General features: G+C 39.6%; 1 protein-coding gene across 1 annotated transcript in view; it reads right to left on the bottom strand.

The window, feature by feature from the left end:
- ntrk2a (neurotrophic tyrosine kinase, receptor, type 2a) overlaps positions 1-24,603 on the bottom strand; it is a 70,478-nt gene extending 45,875 nt beyond the window's left edge. The window contains exons 1-13 of the mRNA XM_041042938.1: positions 24,117-24,603; positions 21,016-21,090; positions 18,560-18,631; positions 17,948-18,016; positions 16,584-16,732; positions 9,423-9,556; positions 8,220-8,352; positions 7,903-7,974; positions 7,517-7,744; positions 6,706-6,732; positions 6,198-6,209; positions 4,841-4,878; positions 4,411-4,510 (exon numbers count right to left, since the gene is read on the bottom strand). Coding sequence (XP_040898872.1) covers positions 4,411-4,510; positions 4,841-4,878; positions 6,198-6,209; positions 6,706-6,732; positions 7,517-7,744; positions 7,903-7,974; positions 8,220-8,352; positions 9,423-9,556; positions 16,584-16,732; positions 17,948-18,016; positions 18,560-18,631; positions 21,016-21,090; positions 24,117-24,373 — 1,366 coding nt within the window. The 5' untranslated portion in view covers positions 24,374-24,603. The remainder of the gene's footprint in view (positions 1-4,410; positions 4,511-4,840; positions 4,879-6,197; positions 6,210-6,705; positions 6,733-7,516; positions 7,745-7,902; positions 7,975-8,219; positions 8,353-9,422; positions 9,557-16,583; positions 16,733-17,947; positions 18,017-18,559; positions 18,632-21,015; positions 21,091-24,116) is intronic.

Here is a 24,603-nt window from a genome sequence, read left to right as displayed (position 1 = left end):
ATAAGAGCTTTAGGCTGTTTACCTCAGATGACCCACCGACCTGCAAACAAGCTGTTGCAGTTGCTAAAGAAATGCTGATGTAAAAAAAAAAAAACTGGCAGGCATTTTAACATGGGCTTCTTATTTATGATGGGCTAAAAAGTCATGAGGAATATTGTTGTCTGCTATTGTTAAGGCTTATATACAATGACACACAAACACACATATATACCATATAATCCCTGAGTGGAAAAAGATCAAAGATGTCAGACGTGCTATTGTCATGGCTCTGGGGAAAAAAGAAACTCAAACTGAACATGTCTGAAACATCGAAAATGAAACATCAAAATGTCCAATACTTTGGTTTATGAACAGATACCTGCGAGGCTAATAGCACTATTACTCTATTACTCTACTACTCTTTTCTACAAATTAAGTCAAACTTCAATCAGTGTTTACTTTTATCTCAAGAAAAGGAGCCATTCAAAAACATTCCCTGAATAAAATACAGTCTAAAATTACCATAAATACATTTTAAATCAGGTCTGATCAAACAATAAGACAAACAAAACTAAGAATCTGACTAGGCTTTCAATTCCAAATCTTTATCCTTCTGTAGTAGAATCATATATTACTTTTATCAGCCTCTTCACCTTATTGTTCAACTCATTCAGTTTTTTACTTCCTGTGCAAAAGTTTTGTGGGTGAGTGGTGTTCATCAAAAACCTCAAGAGCTGCAGGCAAAAGCTGCTTTTCTGTAGGGAGAGGAGGAAGAAGGAGAGGAGGGGGAGGAGGAGGTGGTGGGTACGCTGAGCATGCTCGGTAGTGCCTCAGGCCCACAGCGGAGCTCTGCTGACCTTGAGGGTGTCATATCGATCGATCAGCAGTCAGGAGCTGTGTGTGCATGTGAGCGAGAGGGGGAGAGAGATGGAGGCGTGCAACTCCACCAAACAAGGAGAAAACTGAAACCTGCGCTAATGATGAATCATTGATAAGTGGACAAGAGAGGACTTTCTCCTTCCATCTCTTTCGTTCTCACAGTTTTTCTTCATCTCTTTGCCTTGCTCTGTCTCACTTTTGCTCTAGCTATGCCGTGTTCTTCTTTCTCCATCTTTTTTCCCTTGTTTTCTTTTCATCCCTATGTTTTCTCTCAGTCTCTGTCAGTCTTTCTCTCGCTTCCTTACTGGCTTTCTCTCTGTTTTTCTCACTCACATTTCTTGTCAAATGTCAATGTTAGCATTCACCCTCTATTCCTCTCAGTCTGTCTCTCACTTTTTCCCTTCACTTTTACTGTTTCACTTTCAACCACTTTTTAACTGAGCAGACTGTGTTCATATGTACATGTAATTAATTTTTGATCTCTCTTACAAAATTAATCTTGAATTTAGTGAGACCGTTTGAATCAATAAAACTTAACAAACATCTTTGATTTTCACCACTAATATGACAAACCTTGAACGTCACAAAATGACCTTCCTCATGAGCCAGTCTTTGGGCAAAGTGGATTCATCCAGGATACAACTCCAAATTTTGTTAGGTGAAATGTAGTAGCCTTGGTGTGGTATTTTGGGCTCGGACCCAGACAATGTAGTTGCTTCCTCCTGTGGCAGACCACGCAGTAGAGCATGTAGTCTCACCAAACCTGATTTGCTTTCTCTCTGAGAACAGAAGGCTGTATTGATCAGATAGGTTTAGCCTAATTTGTGAGCAAGTTCAATCTTAAGAAATACTGACAAGTACCAGGGAAACAAAATGTGCAAGAGAAATTTAACTGTTAAGTGTCTCCATTTTAAATCCAGACCCTACAATGCTCCTATCTATCCAGAAACCAAGTCACAGTTCCTCCAGATAACACACACTTTACTGTTCTTTGTGTTTTTGCTCAACAGTCACCCAGTACCAATTGTTCACACCAAGGTCTTAGATTGTTCGTATTGACTGGGGAACAGAGTAGTTTCTACAAAGAGAAGCAGTTTGAAGAGTAATTTTTAAATGCTATGGCCACTGCAAATTAAATTCTTTTCAGCTCCATTATATAAGGGTGGTGGAAGTAATGCTAAAGTATCTTTAACATTAATTTTCACCTCTTGAAAATGATGATGGTGAAAAAATTAAAGCTGCTATAATCAGTATAAGTGGTTTTATGGCCCACAACTTTACATCTCACAGCTCTCATCACTGTCATGTCCAGCCACAGCAGCTGTTTTCTGTCAGACATACACATTTAGCAACTAGCAGGTGAACATAGTTGAGTATTTTAGCAATTAAAGAGCCAGAATGAGACCAAACTAGAGCTAAAAGATAATGTGTACTGGACTCATGTTCATCATGCGGCCACATACATTACTCATAATAAATTATGTACATATGAAGAGCAGCGACAAGCAAGATAGCCCAGTATTTCGACTATAATACATCTACATTCACTCTCTCAACACTATCCCTATCCATATGGTTAATCTTATATTTAATCCCATTTAGTTACACCCTTCTGCCAACACAAGAATACACACGGCCATAGACAGTGTATAAAAATAGCCATCCTGTGTGTGTCAAGAAGCAGCGAGGAGATCGTGAGAGGTAACCTGTACCAAATGCTGTCCATGTGTTATTGATGAGAGCGGCGCAGATTAATGCAGTCAATATGAATAATGTAAACCAGCCACAGCTTTTTACTGGCTTGTCAGATAGAGATTTGACAGCATCATCCAGAGTCAGTGAGGCAGGTTGTGCTTTTCTCATGCACACCTGTCCACCACGGCACAAGGCTTGACACTTTCTGATCACAAGTTCATCATCATCGTCAGCGCTTACTGTGTTCATGTGGGAGTGTGTGTGCGTCTGTAGGCACATGTTTATGATTTAGAAAACTATGTTGTCCTGACAAAGTACTGCTAGTTTTTAATAGGTTCTGATAGGCTGCTGCCATCTGTGGTTATATTTCTGTTACTGAGATGGTCTTTGGTCATCAGTCCAGCATAGGACATATGCAGAGGTTTTAAACAAACAGTGGTTATGTGGGCACAAGTGTTGTTGCTGTGGATTACTCACTGCTCTCCAACTCTCTGTCTGACTCTGCTGTTCATACTGACGCCACTATCTCTCTGTGTCTCTCTCCACACACTCACCCCAATGTCAACATGCTGCAGGGCACATACATCTGGATCTACATGGAGCATAAGGACGGGACCACATGGGGAGAGGAAGTTGTCAGTGGAAACAGAGAAGGATGAAGACTCAAGGGGAGCAATCAGAAGGGCAAAACCGTAATGTGACCTAACATCCTACACAAGAATAGAAGTGCATACACGTGCAAAAATGCTTAGACAAGAAAACCTGCATACACATAAATACAGATATGTAGGGGATGCCAAGAGGAATTAGAGAAATCATTTCCTTCAGAGCAACCTCATTCACCTCTCCCGGAAAAAGAAGAATCCACACATACACACTATACTAGCTGTTCCATCTGTCTTTCACCCCTCCTCTCAGGGGGGCTATAAATCAATCACTGCCAAAATACTGCACCTCAACAGTGCTACCAAGAGTCACACACATAAATGCACACACCCTTGGTTACACACATTTATTAAGTTTGTCTCTACATTTGCATTCACTTTTTAGTTTGGTAATTTGAATGTCAAATGTGGACCTCCACTGCATCAAATGCTAATGGTTCAAGCGGTGCCAAAAAGTTATTTATTCATAAAACAACCGTATCTTTAAAAAGCACAAAATTACTTTGTAGGAATGTGGAATTTTTGTTTTTCTTATTATGAATGCATTATACGTTTTCAACCAAACTGCACTAAACTAAAGTTAACTGAGTGAAAGACACAGAAAACTGTTCCTGCACCTACCTTATGTATTCTACATTTTCAAATGTACATTTAAATCTTCTCAAATCTAATCACTTTTTCAACAAAGAATGAGCCACTGGACACAAAGGATGAACATCTGCTCACAGTTCTTTAACTGCACACTGAATATGTTTGTATCCAAGAAAACAGCATAACCATCGTTGTGTAGAAATGGGAGGACTGATGGAGACGTTGTTCAGTGGTTATCGTTAGTTCACAAAGAATGAGAAAATATCAGCCACATGTCAATATGAGCAAAACAGAGACAAATCTGTTTTAGTAACTGATAAATTCTACAAGAGAAAATAGATTAGTTACACTTGTAGCCATTGTAGAAGTCACACATTGCTATAAAAACGGAGGTTTTACATTGACATGACAAAGACGACAGGAGTTCTGTTTAGTCAGCATGCATGTTATTCACCAGCACTAGAGACCCGATCAATCAAAAGCAGTCTTTGATTTAGACACCCAAACAACAATTATCTTTTTTTTTTTTTAACATTACTTCTAAAGTGTTCAAACTCCCCCACTGAGTGAATGCCACCAAGATAAAAGACAGGGGTCTTACCTTTGATGCCAAACTTAGAGTTTCCTCCAAACTTGAGAATAACCAACATTAGAAGGAAGCCAGTGAAGGCTACAGCGGCAATGCCCACCACCACGTAAACCTGCACAATGAGAAAGCAGAGTTATCCACTAAGTTAACCACTAAGAAGACAAACAAGCACACAGAGGCAACCACACAAAGCCAAATGCCATACACACCAGAAAACAAAAAGGTATAGGCCACAGGCTGTGTTTATATCACAGATTTTCTAAAGTACTGTTGTATCCTCATTGTGTTAGGTTCATTCAATTACTTCCAGGATTAAAAAATAGATCCAGCTCAGGTGTTTCTAGGCAAGTAACACAAATAAACAACAGAAAAACAAGTAGTCAGCAACAGACAGATGCAACTGGCAAAGAAATAGAGTTGGAGGAAAACATGCGTGACTTACAGCGACTCTGTCCTCAGGTGGTTCTACAGGGGGACCCTCTACACAGGAAAGAGAGAGAGAAGAATAAATAGAGAAGAACAGCCTCTCAAGAAGTGATGTGAGCGAGTGAAGGTCAGTGTTGTACTCATGGAATACTAACATATGCTTTCAAAAATTTCTTGAGTAAATATACATAGTATCTGACCTATCGGTCATCTGCTTTTGTTAACATTGACCAGCTTGCTCAGTGGATGAATCTAGTCAAGGTGACTTGTATTTAAGTATTTTCAGCAATTGTCAAATCATGGATATACTAACTGTAGCTCGGAAACAGCAGGACTGTAAAGCTTTTTAGATGTTGAGTATGTGTAGAAAGCTTTACTAAAAATACAAGAACAAACGTATAATAAATGGATTAAACAGGGTGTTTATCTTCTCACTAACTGCAAGTATTACTTTCAAAGCCAGTCTTGTGTGTCTGTTCCCCTGTTTCCCTCTTGTAAGAAAAACATTTCTATAAGTCCCCTTTAATTAATGCTTATGTTAGTTTAAAGTTATGTGGAGTACATAAAACTGATTGGGGTTAGGTAATGTTAGGTTAAGGTATTGACAGAGAAACAGACTTTGACGTAACAGTGGTCCTACATGCCCTCAGAGTTTAAGCAAATGTTAGTGGTCCTATCCAGCTCTGTTAGATTTGGAGAAGTCAATACTCCAACCTCATTATGTGAGACGGTCTTATATTTGTCAAACTCATTGTTGGTCCTCATCCTCAAATCTTTTTCTCTTGTTCTGTTAAAAACAGCTAAACAGATTCATCCTTACCATCCTGCAGAACAAGTCCATGCTGTTTTCTTTGTGTCCATGTACATGGACCATCAACCAGTGAGAGCACTGACTTTTTACCTGGAACATGCAGCTTTAGCCTCAGTATTTTAGCACATTATCCTGTATAGAGCCATCGAGTGCTCATTTAAGACCTTTTTCAGAGGGTTCTCATTTTAAATTGAGTCAGCTGGAAACATCAAAAAGTCGACCAGGAGACATTTGTCAACCAACTCATCGAGTTAAAGCTAGCTTAATAAGCCAGCTAGCAACAGCTGACCATTTTACCAAAACAAAACTGATGGTCACTGGCTAGAAATTAGAAGTCTGCTTTTGTCTACCTCTACCTGACTGAAATTAAGAACCCTTTTTTTTTTCATTACTAAGAGTTTTGATAGTACATCAATGTAAACTGCATTTGTGCCGTGCTAGTATTTATAAGTTCGACAGGCATAGCAACAGTAACTAAGGGGGATGGGGCTTAATGAATGGTCAGTTAATTAAGTTGTGGTGCTTGTGATTGGGATTGAGTAAATAAAAGGGATGGCAGTACCTGTGGTTAGATCTGCAGGAGGGAGGAGTTGTTGGAGAAAGTGACAACAGAGACAAATTAGGTTCTAAACATATCAACATATTTCAATTATAAATTCTTTGACATGTACCTCACAAATAATTTTATATGTCATGCCTGTTCTCTGAGCTTGTTTCAAAAACATGTTGATTACACAAACACAACACACCAAGCAACAAACAGCAAATATTCAACATGCACAACATCACAGTGTGGAAAAAGACATCACATCAGCCCTAATCCCTAGCTGCAAGGATGTGTAGGTATGTAACGCACCCTCAGCAACTTTAGAGAAAAAAGAGAAAGAGAAAGATTTCTAAAATGTAATTTGTGTTAATTAATAAAAATGATGAGATGTTAAACACAAAAAAACATTGATCTAAAAACACTGACACTCTGAATACACTATGAATTTAAACCTGATGTGTTAGATTTAACACTTTAACATTTGATAAAAACATGTGTAGGTATGAATATTTATTTCACTCACCATAATAGTATGGCTCCTTCTCATTTTCTGCACATTACAACAACAAAAAGATTAAATCTGATTCAATGTTCCCTTTGGTCAAACATTACATGGACAGTATCTGCACACTAGATTAAAGCTATATAGAAATATCATAAATTGGAAAAAAAAAATTGTTCTGTTTATCTCTAAAGCTGCAGAGAGTGGGTGGGACTGGACATATACAGCATGTGTCTTTTGTCATGTTGGTAATTTGCGTGATATACCCAGTGGGGTAGAAATGATGTCCATTAAAGTTTTTGGTGCTTTGTTCCAATGTGCAGATACTCTCCATTTTTATCTTTGTTGATACTATCATCCTGCATGCAACCACAGCTTCATGAAATGCTTCATGTCCATGTATATCTCAAGTCATTTGTACTCTCTCTCTCAGTCTAATTATTAACACAACACACATAATCATTCTTGAACATAAGTAAATATGGATAAAAACAGCCCCTCCTACAAATCTGGTGACTACCTTTAATTGGTGGTATGGTGACATTTTCAAATTACTGGTGTTGTATTTGACAAGCTGAAACGAGGGATTTTTATTTGAAAATTTTGATAATTAATTGATTATACAAATAGTTGCTGATTAATTTTCTGTCAACTGATTGACTCATTGGCCAATTGTTTCAGCTCTCACTCTTTAATGACAGTTAAATATATATTTTTTTAATTTAAAAGAAACGGTTTTCATAATCAGCACAATAGTATAGCTGCAACAGTATATCTTGATCATAATGATGTGAAAACAGAAAATGAAACATAGTGCTGTGCTACTCCTCACCGTCCCAGGGCTTGTGCATGAAGTGAGCCTCCACCTCCTTTTGGTCTGAGCCGTATTTGTTTTTAGCCACCAGCCTGTACCTCCCATTGTTGAGGTGTGTGGGGCTATCCAGCTGCAGGCAGCCGTGATACTCTGTCTCTGTGATGTCGTGGATTATGGTCATGATATAGATGTCCTCAATCACCGCCTCATCATCCAGAAACCATTGTAGTTGCGGCACTGGGTTTCCTGGAAAGGTTAAGAAGGCCAACAATCTCGATGTTATTAAACGATGTTATTTGTTTATATAGTCATTGCTGTGATTTATATATACTGTTATAGAGCACCTCGCCAGATCACAGAAAATTAAGTACCACAAAAAGATATCATGTGGATGTCTCTCTTACCTGACACGCTGAAGGGGATGCACCAGTGATGGTCTGGGATTGCATCACTCAGCTTAGTGATTTTGGGAGGAACTGAGGGTCGCGCAGAGAATAAAGAGTTTAGGATACAAACGAAAAGACAGAAAGTAAGATAAGGCGAAAGAGCAAATCAAAGGTAAAACTAGTGAAGCATACAAACACACTGATTAAAAGGTGAGAACAAAAGTTGTCTTCTACAGGTTTTAATTCACTGTTTGAAAGGCTATATGCAACTACACTAATTATTTGACACATTTATCTGTATTGAATTAGAACTGTTTGCAGGAGGGTAAACCTACAAAGTATATCCAGCAGCAGAGAGGATTCCTTCTCTCCCACAATGTTCTCAGCTGTGCAGCTGATCTTTTTGTTGTGGTCCAGCGACGACACGTTGGACAGTTTCAACACCGAAGTCTGGCCTGATGTCTCAATCTGAGTGTGGAAACCATGAAGGCTAAGTCATTTTTTTTTTCATCACAAATAAGATTAATGGTTGCTCAAGACCTCATGATGACATGATATTTCACTGTAAAATTAAATCTAAGCAGACATGGATAATGCACATGCTGAAAGATGGGAAGCACTGGAATCAGTTTATCACACCAGTGCAATCATCACTTCCATGGCACTGTATACAGCAGGCAACAGGCAATAGTACAAGCAGCAAGCAGGATTTACATTACTGATATAAATCTGATACATGAACTAAAATGATAGTAACGTGTTCTTCAAAAATTAATATCTGACAGGGATCATTTAGTTTAGGGGGAATTTACTATTTTGACCACTTATAGCTAGAGACACACAAAGTTATGGATTCCATAATGATGTGTGATGACTGCATATATAGTAACTGAACTCAGTTCAGTAACGCATGGAGAAGTAACCAGCATTTGTTTTGCCAGTTCTTTGCCAGTTAAATATCCTCAGTTAACTGATGAATTGATTGTTATTGATATAACTAATGACAATAAACAATTGAGATAACAACGGAAAGGTGAAAAATATCCATTAAAATTTTCTAGAACCAAAGGCGACATCTTCATATTGCTTGATTTGTCAGACTTACAGTCAAAACTTCACTGATACTCATTTTACTATGACATATTCCAGTTCATCAGGTACACATATCTGAAACAAATGCAGTCTAATACACTGACGGTTATAAAGTTCAGTTTTTGTTGAACCTGTTTTAGAGGCCATTTTGGCAGCTACATTTATAGTGCTGTTGAACTGTATCACACAACACAGGGATGTGTTTCTACTATACTGTCCACTCCAATCAATGACAGTTTATGCAAAACTTGAACATTATAATCTTCTGGAAGGATTTATTGCAGGGTAGTTGTGTGAGACTGAACTAGATATAGATTATTTTTCTGTCAATCAAATTAATGGATTTGTTGACTAACCTTTTCAGCTCTATATGTAACGTGGTAAAACTTACCTAATGTATTTGAGTTTGTGTGTGTGTGTGTGGGCGTGGGTGTTTGTGAACTAACCACATAGATGGTGACCAATTGCATTTTCCAAATCAGCTCAGGTGAGGGCACGCCAGAGGTCGTACAGGACAGCTGCATGTCCTCCCCCTCCATTACCGTCTCTTTAGATGGGCTCAGCTTTGCCATGGGAACCTCTACATATAACCAGGGAAAGGGGAGGAGGAGAAGAGGATGAGGAGGACAGAGGGAGGAGGATATAGAGGTGGAGAGAGTAGAGAGGGGGAGCAGAAAAAAAGGAAGGAAGCAAACTTAGGATTCAGGGCCAACTCTCTCAGTTGAAACACAGGGCACGTAACAACCTCGACAATAAGAGTGGAAGAGCAGACAAACACACACCCACTACCACAGAGTGAAAAGAAATGCCCACAAAGACAGACCTCGAATTCAATCTCCCTCTCTCTCTCACTCTTTCATTTAAGCACACTCACCCCAATCAAACAGACAGACAAAGAGACAGAGTTCAAACACAGTGATGGTTACACTGATTACTAGTGCATGTCTTCAACAGCCCAAGTACTAAATTGATTGGACACAGTCTGAAGCCTCTGTCAAAGCAAAGACACTGGTGACGGTGTGCGTGTGTATGTGTGTGTGTGTGTGTTGTGTGCACGTGCTTTTGTGTGTGTGTGTGTGTATGTATCTGTGTTTGTGTGTGTGTGTGTGTGCGTGTGCGTGCGTGTGTGTGAGTGCGTGTGTACGTATGTGTGTGTGTGTGTGCATGTGCGCACACGTGTGTGTACAGTGCTGACCAGGAGGTGACCTCAGCATGACCAATCAGACTCTACCCTTGCCATCCTTGTTCTCTGTCCAGTAACATCGCTGGTGAAGAAAGGAAAGAAAGGAAAGAAAAGAAGAGAAGAAAAGAAAAGAGAAGATAACAAATAAAAAAGGTGAGAAGAAAAGAATAGAAGAAGAGATGATAAAACAAATGGAAAAGATGAGGGAAGAAGGATGATAGGAGATGAGAACAAAAAGAAGACGAACAAAAAGAAGTGAAGAAGACAAGAAAGAAGGATAAAATGAAAAGAAGATGAGAAGAGAACAAAAGAAGATGAGAACAAAAATAAGAGAGGAGAAGAAATGGGTGTCAACAGCTACAGCAGATAAAACTGGACAGATTTCTTATCGAACCCTCTCCTCTCCCCTTCTCCCCTCCTCTTCCAACCTCTCCTGTCCGTCGGCAGAATGCTTATCACCAGGGTAACCCACTTATCACTACGGCAACCCACTCAATCACAGAGAGACGCACTAAAAACCAGTCATTTCAGTGGTGGCAGGCCAGCTGCCAAATCAGAACCACATATCTTAACAGACTTTCAGTAAATCAGCTCTCTACTGCCACTACAGCCATCTGCAGGCCACACAGACACACAGACACACACACGCACACACACACACACACACACACACACACACACACACACACACACACACACACACACACACACACACACACACACACACACACCTAAATGAAGTCAAGAAATCAGAATTAAACTTCTGGAAAGCTCCTTGCTTTTGATGTCAGTACACTGGCCATGGCCTGTCAATACACAGAAAATTATTTCCATGTTAAATTACTTACAAGCACAGCTTTGGTAGTCAAACCATCCATGACGCTCTGTGATTGTAATCCTTTAGCCACTCTGATGTGTTCAGAATCAACAAGTAATACTGAAGAGGAATTTGCCGTAATTAGCATGGTAGACCAGCTTGTGTCTGTGACAACACATGAGTCATTTCGTGGAAAAATTTCAGTATTGTGTGCTTCAGCGTTTGGCCCAAGCTACAGCCCACCTGCAGCCAGATGTAAACATATGGAAAATACTTGTCAAGTGTCTGCAGAAGATGTGCCAGCAACAAAATAATGCCCAGTTCTGTCAAAGCATATTTGACAGAACTGGACATGTAAAATGGTTGTTTTGAGTCTCTTTATAGTCATTCTGTGTCATTTTAGTTGTTTTGGAACTCACTGTAATAATTTTTGATTTGTTTTTGCAGTTGTATTGCATATCTTTGTGGTCATTTTGCACTCCTTTGTTGTCAGTTGATTGACTTTCTGACAAGAAACAGTCACTTCATAAAGGGGCTCTGGCCCAGGGCCCCCTGGGTTTTAAGTGTCACAGACTTTTTTCAGCTTTCTGTTTATTTGTTTTTGTTTTGTGTTGCTTTTATGTTTGTTTGTTTGTTTTTCAGTATTATTTCTTTGTGGGACTCACAATCAGCAGCTTATGTGCATTGTCTCAGAGTTTACTCAGTTTGTAGGCTATTACCAGTATTTTCTCATGTCAAAAATATTGAAAGGACCTTCTTTTCTGTGAACAGTGTTCCTGACGGGTAGAGAATTGGGCAAAATTGTAACCATGAAAACCTCATCTTATCAAGAATGAATGTGTGAATATTACATCTCATTAGCACTGTGTATATGCAAGTCCTTGACACTCCTTGACTCCTTGAATTCAGATTGCCTTCATTCACCAGGAGCCTGTGTTATGAATGGGGCGTGAATTACGAGCACAGCATCAGGGATTTGCCCAGTGATGTGGCACTGAATAGCTGCTCATAGCTCATATTTAAAAGGAAAAAATCCACTGCTCTCTGAATTGAAACCTCCGCACAATACGCCACAGCATACTTCAGCGTCATTGTTGGTGGTGTCATTGTTGTCAGCTCTTGTTATAGGCCACAACAACAAGGTCCATATCAGTGTTTAGAGAAGTGTTCGCACTTGTTATGTAACGCTCCAGCCCTTCCACTACACCAGAGATGTGATGATTTCTGACAAAAGGCAGAAGCAGACACGCAGGAGAGAAATCTACAACAGGGAGAGGAGCAAATGTGCTGGAGAGTCTCTGTCCCTGAGGTTGCCTCTGCATTCTTCTGTTATTCAAGCACAGTGAAGACTGTCAACACATTATGAGAAAGATTCACAAAATAATTTCTGCTCAACAAATTCAGAGAAACAGAGAGGAGAACATGAGCCAGGACTGGCTGAGCAGCTTTGAAACCTATAACAGATTCTTTGAAAACCAGAATCTGCTATAGACTTTTGATTTTCTGACCAAAACTATTGTCGGTCAGATTGACACCTGGCCTGCTCTGATAACAGATAATTTTTAGGTTTTAATTCTTCTCGAGTCTGTCGACACCTGCCTTGTCTGTATCTGTCCGCCTTTTACTGTTTTTATCATAAGGAGTGGTACAGTGCTACATTTTGGTTTTCATGGCAAGTGAATTAACATTGTTGTTTACAACAACATTTTAACACATTTATTGCCCTTGCTTTGAAGCTGATTTCCATTATCTGAACAGCTGAACCAGATTTTGTACAGTGATATTCAGTGACTGTGGTTTTTGTTTTTTTGTTTTTTTCTTTTGTCCAATGGTAACACTTTAAAATTATCACACATTGGTACATGACAAGTATAATGCTTAGGATTTGGAAAATATTGTAGTTATGGCATTATGGTACAGTGAAGGTTAGCCACTTTAAAAAAAAAACAAAAAACTTGGTGAAGATTAGGGGAAAGCACCTTGACTGCCACACCATTACTTAACACCTCTATTCATAAAGTACACACTTTTTCTTTCATAGACATGATACTGAACTGGTTCTGTGCACCACTTCTGTCATATCAAGGACCCCTGATAAAATATAAAATCAAAACCGCACTTTATTCTATACGACAACTTTTCTCCCCATAAGCAATTACTTTCTTCCCTTTCCCATGAAGATGATTTACTGAATAGTTCTGACCAGCTAAGCTCTTCTGTTTTTTAAGCTGTCATCCCTCTCAAACCCGCGAAAGCTCACTCGTAAATGACAGCAGCATGGCCTTAAAAGGAATGCAGGAGACCCAAATGTGGGTGGGATGGCACTAAACGTCATGTTCATTCATTCTCACATGCTTAACAGTCTCATAAAACATCAGGGTTGCAAGACATGAACAGCAGCCTAATCTGTTCCTGTCAATCTGCTCTGTGCTGATGTGCTTTGTGCTTTCTAACTTCTGTGTTGATTTTAAGTTTAGTGTTACAGCTTTTATGCCTTGTTTTTTTATTTAATTTGACTGAACTGAAAAAAAAAAACAGAAAACGAGATTATAAAGGGCAAAGGAGCCTGATAGACAGTTATTCAAGCCAAACAATTGGACAGGGAGACAGACAAACAGAGGGGGAGACAGATGAAGACAGAGTACATCAGTGCTGTGATTTCACCAACAGAGATCTGGTAATCCATCTGCTGTCATTTCCACAGCGCATGGAAAAAAAGGACCTTTGCTCCGGACAGCTGGTTTCAGTTATTAACATTTATGCCTTTTGGAGCATTTAGGAGATGCTTTTACCCACAGAAACTTAAAGTGTGATCAAAAAGCTTAAATTTTGTGATCTTCATGAACTAAAGTAATCATGCTACTTAAAGAACAACCATTAAAGGGAATTGTGGAGAGTTTATAGGTTTTTCTGAGGTTTTTTATTGTTTTCAATCGAGTGGGAGTGTAACACCTGCAGCTCTTCAAACTGTTTTTTAATGATTGATGCTTTTCACTTATTTTCATATTGCACAGCCATGGGACTGCAGTAACATCAGAGCAGTACTTTTCAGTAAAGTTTTGTCTCGATCAGCAGCAGGAGCAGTCTGTGTTTGCCAGCCTTTCTCCAGTAGAGATCCAGCAGTAAACAGTCCACAGAGAGGCACAGAGAGAGAGACATGTGCGGGTGGCCTGAGAGATCAGTGTCAGCCCGAGGGCATCATTGGGTACTTCCTCTCCTTTGTGCCTTCCTCATATGTCACTCAGAAATGTTCAGGCATACAGAAGGAGAAACAGTCGTACATGGAGCAGACAGATGGATGGAAAATGAGTAATAAAGAGGCGGAGTGGCCAGAGAGAGGGAGAGGCAAAAGATGGTAAAAAAAAACGACAGAGGGACCAAAGGGCCAGCACTCTGACCAGACAGAGAGGTCTTTTGGTGTATCATTGTTAGCCCTGGGGCATTATTTGGCACCCCTGCCCCACCATGTCCTCCTCCTCATATGTCACTCTGCCAGGGGGTCCCCTGCCCACTTCTCCAGGGGCCTTGCTGTAACTGTGCTAATGCCAAAAATAACCTCTTCTAATGGAGGGGAGGCAGAGGGGATGGATCAATAGAAGTTATCAATGACACTGTTAGCTTCCTGCGAGCAAACTTATTGTTTGTATCCTGTGCGTCCTGATCGTCCTGAGCTATTTTTGACCACATTATTTACACTGTCAACAACAGAGATGGCAAAAATGCTTTTTAGATTCATGTTCTGGCTTATTAGAGAAAAAATAAAATTTGATTACATTTCAATTTAGGCCTATAAAGCTTTTCCGACTGCTGATATTGTGTATTTTATAAATTTAAGTCAGACATGAAGTGGGTATTTTATGTTCACTTTCACTTTACAGTAACAAACCAGATTTGACTGGACTTACTCCCCTAAAGGCTGGAACAATCTGAGATTCATTTGTTTACTTGGGTCACGCTCAAGCTCTAAATTATTACTAAATGTCCATTTCAGCCAGATTTGTGCTTATAAAAACTAACAAATACAGGCTGAGTTTGGACAGATTCTTCTTGTGCGAATGAGAGCAGGTCAAGCTCAGACTTTCAGAGACAGGTCAAGCTGTAAGCTGACCCTGTTTATGAATAGAATAGAAGAGAGTCCAAAATAGAGAGATTCATTAAAAATTCATGTAGGAACACTGTACAGTAAAGCAGGGAAGAATAAAGCATCAATTAACTGCTGACATTTATACATCCAAGCTTGATAAAGACTCCCATAAGCAAGTACATTAAAGGTTTGTGGTCTGTGGAAGTTTGTACTGGAGTGACAGCAGGCTTGCTGGTTAGCTGGACATTACAGTTACACACTGTAGCAGGTGCTGTCCAGGGGTTCTCCAGGAACGATAAGAAATGTTTAAGGTATAGCATTTTTATGTTTCAAAATGTTTTGTGGTTTGTAGTTTCCTAGTGGACTGATAAATGATGATTCAGAGAAAAAGGAAATGATATCCGCTGCGTGACAGCAGGTCACCGGTGCTATAGGACAGAGTGCAGATGGTCTTTATAACACTTCATTTTACTGTGATACATGCGGTGAATTTTCTCCACTCAGCATCTTTTAGACGCACTGATGTCATCCGTGTGTTCAATCACACAAACGTTCCTTCGCAGTATAATATCTTTCTGCCTCTGTAATGTCCTGCACAGTGACCTTTCAACGCGTAAAAGCAAATGTCTCAGATGACTGTAACCAGTCTATAAGAAGACATAACCTGCCACACAGTCCACATACACACACACACACACACACACACACACTTCTCAGTATGTCACACATTTCTCTTTCCTCTGTCTAACACTTAATCTATGCTTCATGAAATCCCTACAGGACGAGATATAGTCAGCCTGTTTAGTGTCTGTGGCCTTTCAATGACATCCAGCGGAAACCAAACTACATTTTTAAGCCCTCTATAAAAGCAGGTCTCTGAGTGTGCTTGCATGCCTTCATTTGGTCATTTGCTTTCTTGTTCATGTGTGAGACATTGTAGTTTTTTTTGTACTTGACTGTTCCTAGGGAAATGACAACATACAAGCTAAGAAGAGCCCTGCAGAAGTGATGCACAATATACACAGTATACTATAGGTTGTAACCTGTGGAAATTCACATACCAGCGCGTATGTATTACTGATTACTGCAGTGGCTGTCAATGCATGAATTGTATTCTATGTGCAGATATTCTCAAAGGCTTTAACAACAAACTTCACTTTCTCCAGTCGTTCATCTCCCACGCCCCCCCCTGAGAACTCACAAAACATTTAGCCCACTTGTCTTTCAATAAAAAATTTCGTACAATATATGTCCTGCACTTAAGCACATTCACATTTATGCAAACACACACATGCAGCTATGCATGCACACGCAAACACATGTGAATGGAAAATTTTCCAAGGAGGAAACCATTAGGATTACATTTTTCCTCCAGGTGCTTCAACGCTTTGCACTCTGCCACAGCTTATAAATGTCTTCTCCAGCTACTTACTCAGTGAGTGTCCGTGTACGTGTGTGTGTGTGTGTGTGTGTGTGTGTGTGTGTGTGTGTGTGTGTGTGTGTGTGTGTGTGTGTGTCCTCACCACAGTTAGGCAGTGCCAATCTGGACAGCAGCTTGCGTCCTCCTCCATCCTCAATGCAGTGCAGCTCCTGAGTGTCTGCTTCCTCCCCTAACCACAGCTTTATCCACATGTTCTCACAGGAGCAGTGCAGAGGGTTCCCTGACAGGATCCTGGACACACACACACACAAACACACAAAGTCAAGAACCGTCAAGAACAATGAGTAGCTGACTGAGAGAACGTAACAAAAGATTTGAGAAAAGTAAGAAAGAGCTGAATTGCAACTATATGGCAACTGCCACTACACAGTGCATTAAATTGTATTACATTTAGTAAAATTAGCTGATCCACTTTCTTGCCCAGAGTTGAATGAGAAGATTGATAACACTCTAATGTCTGTTTTTAAATATGAAGCTATGGCCAGCAGTTGTAGCTTAGCATTAAGACTGGGGGAACAGGGGAAAAGCTAGCCTGGCTCTGTCAAATGATAACAAAATCTGCCTCCCAGCACTTCTGAGGCTCCCTAATTAAGATGTTATATCTCGTTCATTTAATCCAAACAAAAAGGAGGTGTAAAAAATAATGAGGGGTTTTATGTGCCTATGACTATTCCTTGGCTGGTTGCAGTTAACATCCAGGAGTGTTGTCATCACTCTGACGATGCCAAGGAGCAGTGGGTACTCCAGAAAGTCACTGCCCAGCACATGACACCCCTTAAAACATTTTACACTGTTTACACTTTAGTATTTGTACAGATTAGACAAGGTGGCGCTGATAGGCTAGTTTTGTTACATTTGGATGGGGTCAGGCTAGCTGTTTCCCCCTGTTTTCAGTCTTTATGCTAAGCTAAGCAAGCTGTCCCCCAGCTTCAGCTTTGTATTTAACGAAGAGATATGAGAGTGGTATTGACCTTCTCAGCAAATAAGACTATTTCCCTATGTTCATTCATCGTTCTTTCATTGCATGAAAAAACAAAAAACATTCTATTTTACAGTTTTTCCACTGCACTGAACCATCGGAAAAGATGTCCAAATTCTCCCTCTGGAAATACAAAGAGTATAGATTTTTTCTTTTAATTTTAGTGTCTCAATTATTGCTTCATTACAGTGATTGTAGTAAAAGGTATGCTTAGGGGGCATGTTTCCCTTTAATCACAGGTGTCCCAAGATGCCAAGAACCCAAGATACTGCAGCCAGCAGTAAACTCAACTCCAAGCTTCAAATCATCACATCAGAAACCTACAGGTGACATTACTGATGCTATAGGTCTATGTTTGTATACTGAGTATGACGATAACTGGAGGGTAAACCAGAGAGAGAGCAAGGAACAGATAGACATACAGACAGAGATGGACAGACTGATTATGAAAACTGCACTGAACTCACAGATAAGAGATGTTGAGGTGTTTGAATATCCTCCAGGACAGTGATGACAGGTTGTTATCTTTCAGATTCCTGGAAATTAAATTTGACATCAGAGAATGAGATTGCACTTATAATAGCACAACAAAATATTAGAATGATGTTACAGCAACTAACAGTATATTTCAATGTGTACCAATAAGCCTGCATTATTTTTCTCATTAAAAGTTTTCCCCTCTAAGGATTGTGACAATTAACCTGAAGTGGTGCATTTGAACAGTGTAATAAGCATCAAACTTTAATTACATTTACAAGGTCCCAAGATTGATAATCAATTATAAATCCTGTTCAGTGTGAACCTGAACTTGATTTCATTTTCCATCAACCTCTCAGCCATTTCTTTCTGGTTAAGTTACTCTCTTAGTGTATTGTGAAACTAATTATTGGGTTAAGCAATAAGTGATACAATATACTAATGAATTTAAAAGATAAACATTTCAAAGGATAAGTACATTTTAACAGAATCAAACAAATTACTCATTAAAAATAATAAATAATGGACGTACAGCAGTCACATCAATAGAAAGCAAAGAGTACACTGTTTATTAGGATAGCATGAGATGTTATTTTACTTACAGGTACTGTAACTTGATGTTGTTTTGAAAGGCCAGCTTCGATACGTATGTTAGCCTGCTGTTGGTCACCGTTCTAACAAAAAATAAATAAATTAGTTAATTAATTATACATTTCTCAACAACAGCAACCGCAGAAAAAAATGAATTCTGATCAGCTCCATGAAGTCTGAGAAAACACATATTGTAATGAGTCAGGATGTAGAGGCGGATTTATACCAGCAAAATAACTTTTTCACAACCTGGCAACCCAATTTCTGTTTCAATTATTAATAAAGCATAAATCAGAGGTGTCCAAACTCTTCCACAAAGGGCCGTGTGGCATTAGGTTTTTGTTCCAACCAAGCAGCAACACACCGGATTTGACTCATTTAATCAACTGACCTCAGTCTTCAGACAGTTGATTGATCAAACTGTGTGTTCTTCATTGGTTGGAACAAAAACCTGCAGCCACACGGCCCTTTGTGGAACAGTTTGGACACCACTGGCATAAATAGATTATTTATTAACATTAGTCACAGCTTATAAATGTTTTATAAATCATGTTTTTTTAGAAAGTGGGATGCTTTTGATTGAAGTTGCAAAAGCCAAAACTAGGGATGGACATTTAGGACACAAATATTATTGGCTTAAATGTAGCATTTGAATTCTGACATCAGAAGATTTTAGCAACGTAAAATAACTGTCCTCCCAACTGGAGCAACGTATGTTTACATTCAAGTGACAGAGCCCTTTAGCAGCCACAGTGGTTGTGGTTGTGACAAGAGCACAGGATGAAGTCAGGAGATGGTGTTACACAGCAACAAACGCTGTGTATGGAGTAGGTCAGGTTGAATGGATGGGCCAGAACATCTCAGCTTTAACATTTGAGACCGCTGTTCATTTCCTAGTTCAAACAAACAGTCAGTGTCGATTTTTCAAAGAATTACCACGATTGTTCCGTTACCTTAACCATGTGGGTAAATAGATAGATAGATAGATAGATAGATAGATAGATAGATAGATAGATAGATAGATAGATAGATAGATAGATAGATAGATAGATAGATAGATAGATAGATAGATAGATAGATAGATAACTTTATTAATCCCAGAGGCAAATTAGTTATATGAATAGAATAGACTGCCACTAACAATTATTTTTGTTATCAGTGATGGCAATCTTTTCTCTCTCTTTTTTTTTTAATCACAACCAGCATCACAATCACAACAACCAAAGGCGACACCATAAACTGTTTTGCTCAACAGACAGTCCAAAACCCAAAGACATTCAGTTTTCAGTGATGAACAAAAAGAAAAGCTGACAATATTTTCATGGGATAAGTCGGAAACCATTTTTTCACAGTTTTTGATTTTAAAAAATTATTGAAACAGTTTTTATTTTTCTTCCGATCAGTTAACAATTTACCCTCTAATCCTCTGGACATAAGTCTAACAGACATCTCAGCAGAAAGCCTTTTCATGTACAAAAACTGTTTTAAGAGCCAGGTGCCATTAACATTGCTACATACTGTACATTACTCAGCACTGTGGAAACCCAGTGCTCAGAGCATCTGTGCCCTTCATCAGCTGAGATGAGGCTGTAAGATATCATTATCTGATATGAAGTCAGTTTAAATTATGTCCTGTGAGACTGACTGATCTTGTCTGAAATGACTTAGACCGAGCAAGGATTTTCATATCACCATTTAAAAATGTGACACTTAACAAATGAGTACTCTAAAACCATTCAAACTGTGAAATAGTGAATAGTAAAATGGTGTCATATATTACACTAATAATAATATTAACTCTACACAGAGTGTAATTGTGTGTAAGTATTTCTCAGACACACAGGGCAATTGTCCTCAAACACAGCACTTGTCCTGCCTACATTTAGAGTTTTGCTCACACTGGATCAAACCACAGTTAAAAGCAGTGTGCAACATGCTTTGTACTAATCTGTCTACCAAATGGGATATTGGCTTGGAAATTAGGTAGTGTCTACTTAATAGATTATTGCGTTGCAAGAAAGTGCTGCTCGGTAGAGAGCTCTTTTTTAAATTAAGAAATAAAATGAGACAGAGAAGCATAGCAAAACACAGTAACTACAAACACCCTGGGACACAGCGATAAACACAGCAGGATTTTAAAGCAACAGATCTAGACAATATATTGCCTAAAGCAAAGAGGGAGAATTATCAGTAAAAGCAGAGTAAATCAATATGTCTCATATAATGGACTGCAATAAGCCGAAGAAGTACAGAAATACTGATAAAATGTTATTAAAAAGTAGCAAAACTTTTCTTCTACCTGCCTTTAAATGCTGCTTATGCTCGGACCCTATATTGACCATTATGTACATATACAGGAGTATTTTAACGCAATAGGTGGTGTGACTAATAAAAAAATATATATAAATATAACAAACACTGTGTGTAATTAGTTTTTTAGCAAATTTGTCCATTGACAATAACTCACAAGTTCCTGAGATTCTTGTAGTAGTGCAGGTCTTTGTCGTTGATGGAGGAGAAGCTGCACTGGTTGGCGATGTAACTGTCAGGAGATACAAGTGTGTGTCAGAAGGCTCATTTGTTAACGGAAGGAAGGACAAACAGCAACATTATAACAAGACAAAAGAACATAATAAGCCCATATAATTAGAGTTCAAAATTTTAAAAAATGAACTCCTGACGGACTGCAGATGATATATGGTACACAGGATGAACTGGAAGCAGGCACAGCCCCTCGCCTCTTTTCCTCAGCTGCACTTGAGCAGGGCATTCGACCTGTCAGTTTTAAAGGACCAACAAGAGATGACTGTAGGTAACAGACTGCTTCTGAAAAGCAGTACATGTGCTTTTCAAATATTACAGCTTTAGGATCAGATGTCTGAGAACATTTAGGGCTAAACAAAATCTCCTGAGTAAACTGAGAACAATCTCTCCTATACGTGTTGTAACAGTCACAACAGAGCTTTCTCTCCAGCAGAAACCCTGAGTTTTACTGTCCAATGTATTGTTTGGTTAAATCACAAGGTCACTGAATACTGTTTTTCATGTGGTGACATAAAGCCTTCGACCGGGAAACTGAAACAATAACTGTTCTAATTAGATTCATTGATTTCCAACATCATTACAGCGAAGGGCCACCGCTAATTATTTCAAATACAACATGTGTCTCTGAATTTGCACCAAAATAATCACATTTCAGTTCATGGAAGTTAAAAGATTGACAAGTGAGGGTTAAAATAACACCTAACCATTAGACCTATTTCATAGGGGTTGTCCTGCTGGCCTTGGGGTCTAAGACGCTGTAACACACCATAGACTATGTAATCACAACATCCCCGCTTCAAATCCGGCCGAGGACCTTTGTTACATATCACCTCTCTGTCTCTCCCTTCATTTCCTGTCAGCTCTCTGCTGTCACTATCAAATAAAGCCAGAAAAAAAATTAGAAAAAATAGTGATAAAATTTGATACGTGCCTTTCAATAATTGAAGAAGCTGACCCAGAATGACAGCAATTTTCAGAGCTTTACGCATAAAGAAACACTGATAAATGGAAGCCATTCTTTGAAAAGCTGCATCTCCAACACATTGTTTCATAAAATTACTTTCACTAAAGAGTGAAATTGCCCAATAATAATGTCACACAACTAAAATTCAACCCTAACAAAATGTTTTTAAGGTAACAATCTTATTTGTACTCTTCAAGAAATTACACTGTAAATCAGCGTTAAAGGCAAAAGCAGACCGTGTTCCAGTTCAAGTAAGCTTGATGAATAATAATTCAAAACACTAAGAGCATGCACATATATCCATCTCTGATTTCTCATTAGGTGCGATTAACCCTTCACTGCATGTTTGTCTTAGTGAGCGGGGAAGAATTAAGCTTACAACACCTACATGTGTCCATTAACTTAAATATACTATGATTGCCTGTGGGCAATAAATCAGTATTGTGATACAAGGTAGAAATATTATGGGAATATTTTTATAGGTCAAATGTTGTCTTCTCAATCTTAATGAAAGGCTGCATTACCTTTGTGTGTTGTTTCTCTTGAGTTAGTGTCTTTTAAAGGGGCAAACACCCACAAAATATCTCCAATATTATCAGTATTGGAGTTATCATTCAAAAAGAAATATCATTTTTTGTTTTGTCTGTGTCATCCTGACACCCACCTCCCCAACTCTGCTGGAGGACATTTTCTTAGCAGGTTGGGAATGAAATGATTTGTGATGGTTTGTCTGATTCAGCTTTCATCCATACAAATGAGACATCAACACAAAGTGTGAGAACTGTTGTTGAGTTTTTAGACCCATTCATACTCAAGTATTCGCACTGACAATGAAAGCCCACATTGTGTGGTTTCAGTGCAGATGTCATAAAATCTGGATGTCTGACCAATTAACGCAGACATGCAGCAGGATAACCTGTCTCCCCGTTTTTTGTTTTTTGTTGTTGTTTTTTTCGGCAAGGTCGTTTGGAATGAGACGTCGCCCGGTCATCAGTAACTTGTCTACATTAGCCAAGCACTCAGTGAATGCTTTTCACCAGATTGCTGGCTCATTTCAACAGCTTCCAAGGCTTCTCCGAGGCCGCCGATAAAGATTGTTTATCTCTGACAAGAGTCATTATGAACAAGGCCGTTTATCTTTGCCAAGAATGATACTGCTGCAATTAAATATTTTAATCTTCTGTTTAATTGCTTTCAGATAGAAATGCTTAGACGTGTTTCAATTTATTTCTAGGCCAAATGACGTTTTATAAAACGACAGTGAAAAGCTGAGGGGGGGGGGGGGGGTCACTGTACATTTCCAATGCACACTGAGATTTTGACTAATCTTGAATTATCACCCAGGAGTGGCCCAGGCTGACCAGTCTTCAAATGTCACGCAAAATGTTGACACTGACTAGAAAAATATCGTTTTTTCCCCCTTCAACATCGATTTTTCTCCGCTTCTCTGGTTCATTTAAATACACTAATACAAGCCATCTTGGGAAGTGTCTGTGCTAATATTTGGACAGTGATGTCTGGTGAGCGCGTGTCCCCGTCCACATACACACCGTAGGCAAGCTCACGCACACACTAGCGCGCGCGCGCGCGCACCCACAGACTAGGTTCCGTCTGTTTGTCAGAATAAAGTCTACCAAACTGCTTTCATTTTAAAATGGGCTGTTTTCACGCTGGTGTTGAAAGACTGATGTGCCCCATGATGGTAATGACTCTGTTATGCAATGTAGGTTACACATGATGCGTGTCTGAGCCGAGTCCGAGCAGAATAAATGAATATAACTTAAATGTGTATCTGTTACATTAGTGGATTAACATTAAAATACATGCATTAAAAATAAATTCATTTAAAAAATATAACCGGTTCTGGCTCTTTCTCTGCGGACCGCGTCTGCCAGTTCCAGACACAATTGGCAGAGGAGGGGTGAAGGATGGCATTCCTTTATTTGTAAAGTGTTGGAAATGCAGCCACTGTGGTAAAAGCGGAGTAAATGTGAATGTTTAAGGACCACTTATGAATCCGACATCTCCCTTTTGTAAATCTGATGCTTAGAGACACTCACATGTCGGTGATGTTCTCCATCTCTGCCTCGCTCTGCAGGACGGGGAAGGCATTGATACCCCGCTCCGGATCCACGCAGGAGATCCTGGTGCTGCTGCAAGAGCAAGACGACGGGCATGCCTCCGCGGCCAACCACGGATCTCCCGAGCCCACTGCCACCCCGACTGCCAAAACCCACCACCACCATAGGCACCGCCACGACCCAGACCCTCTCCCCGGCGAAGAGAGAGCCCCGCTCCCGGGTCTCAAGGCGCTCATCTCGGGTGCCAACTTCAGCTATAAGGCTCGCTGAACAGCCCCACGGCCCGGCCCAGGTTGGCTTGAATCAGTCCCGGTTCACCCAATCAAGGAGAGGAGAAATAAAGCAAAATCCGATGCTGAGGTGATTACAGGCGGCACAGCTAGAAAACCATCGGCCGTGACAACGCTGACAGACGAGACAGCGAGAAAGGTGTGGGAAGAAAAAAAAGAAAACAGGAGAACGTGTC

Source organism: Toxotes jaculatrix, chromosome 7 (assembly GCF_017976425.1).
Source record: "Toxotes jaculatrix isolate fToxJac2 chromosome 7, fToxJac2.pri, whole genome shotgun sequence".
Classification (NCBI taxonomy): domain Eukaryota; kingdom Metazoa; phylum Chordata; class Actinopteri; family Toxotidae; genus Toxotes; species Toxotes jaculatrix.
Note: the sequence above shows the minus strand (reverse complement) of the source record. Positions and strands in the feature narration are given on the sequence as shown.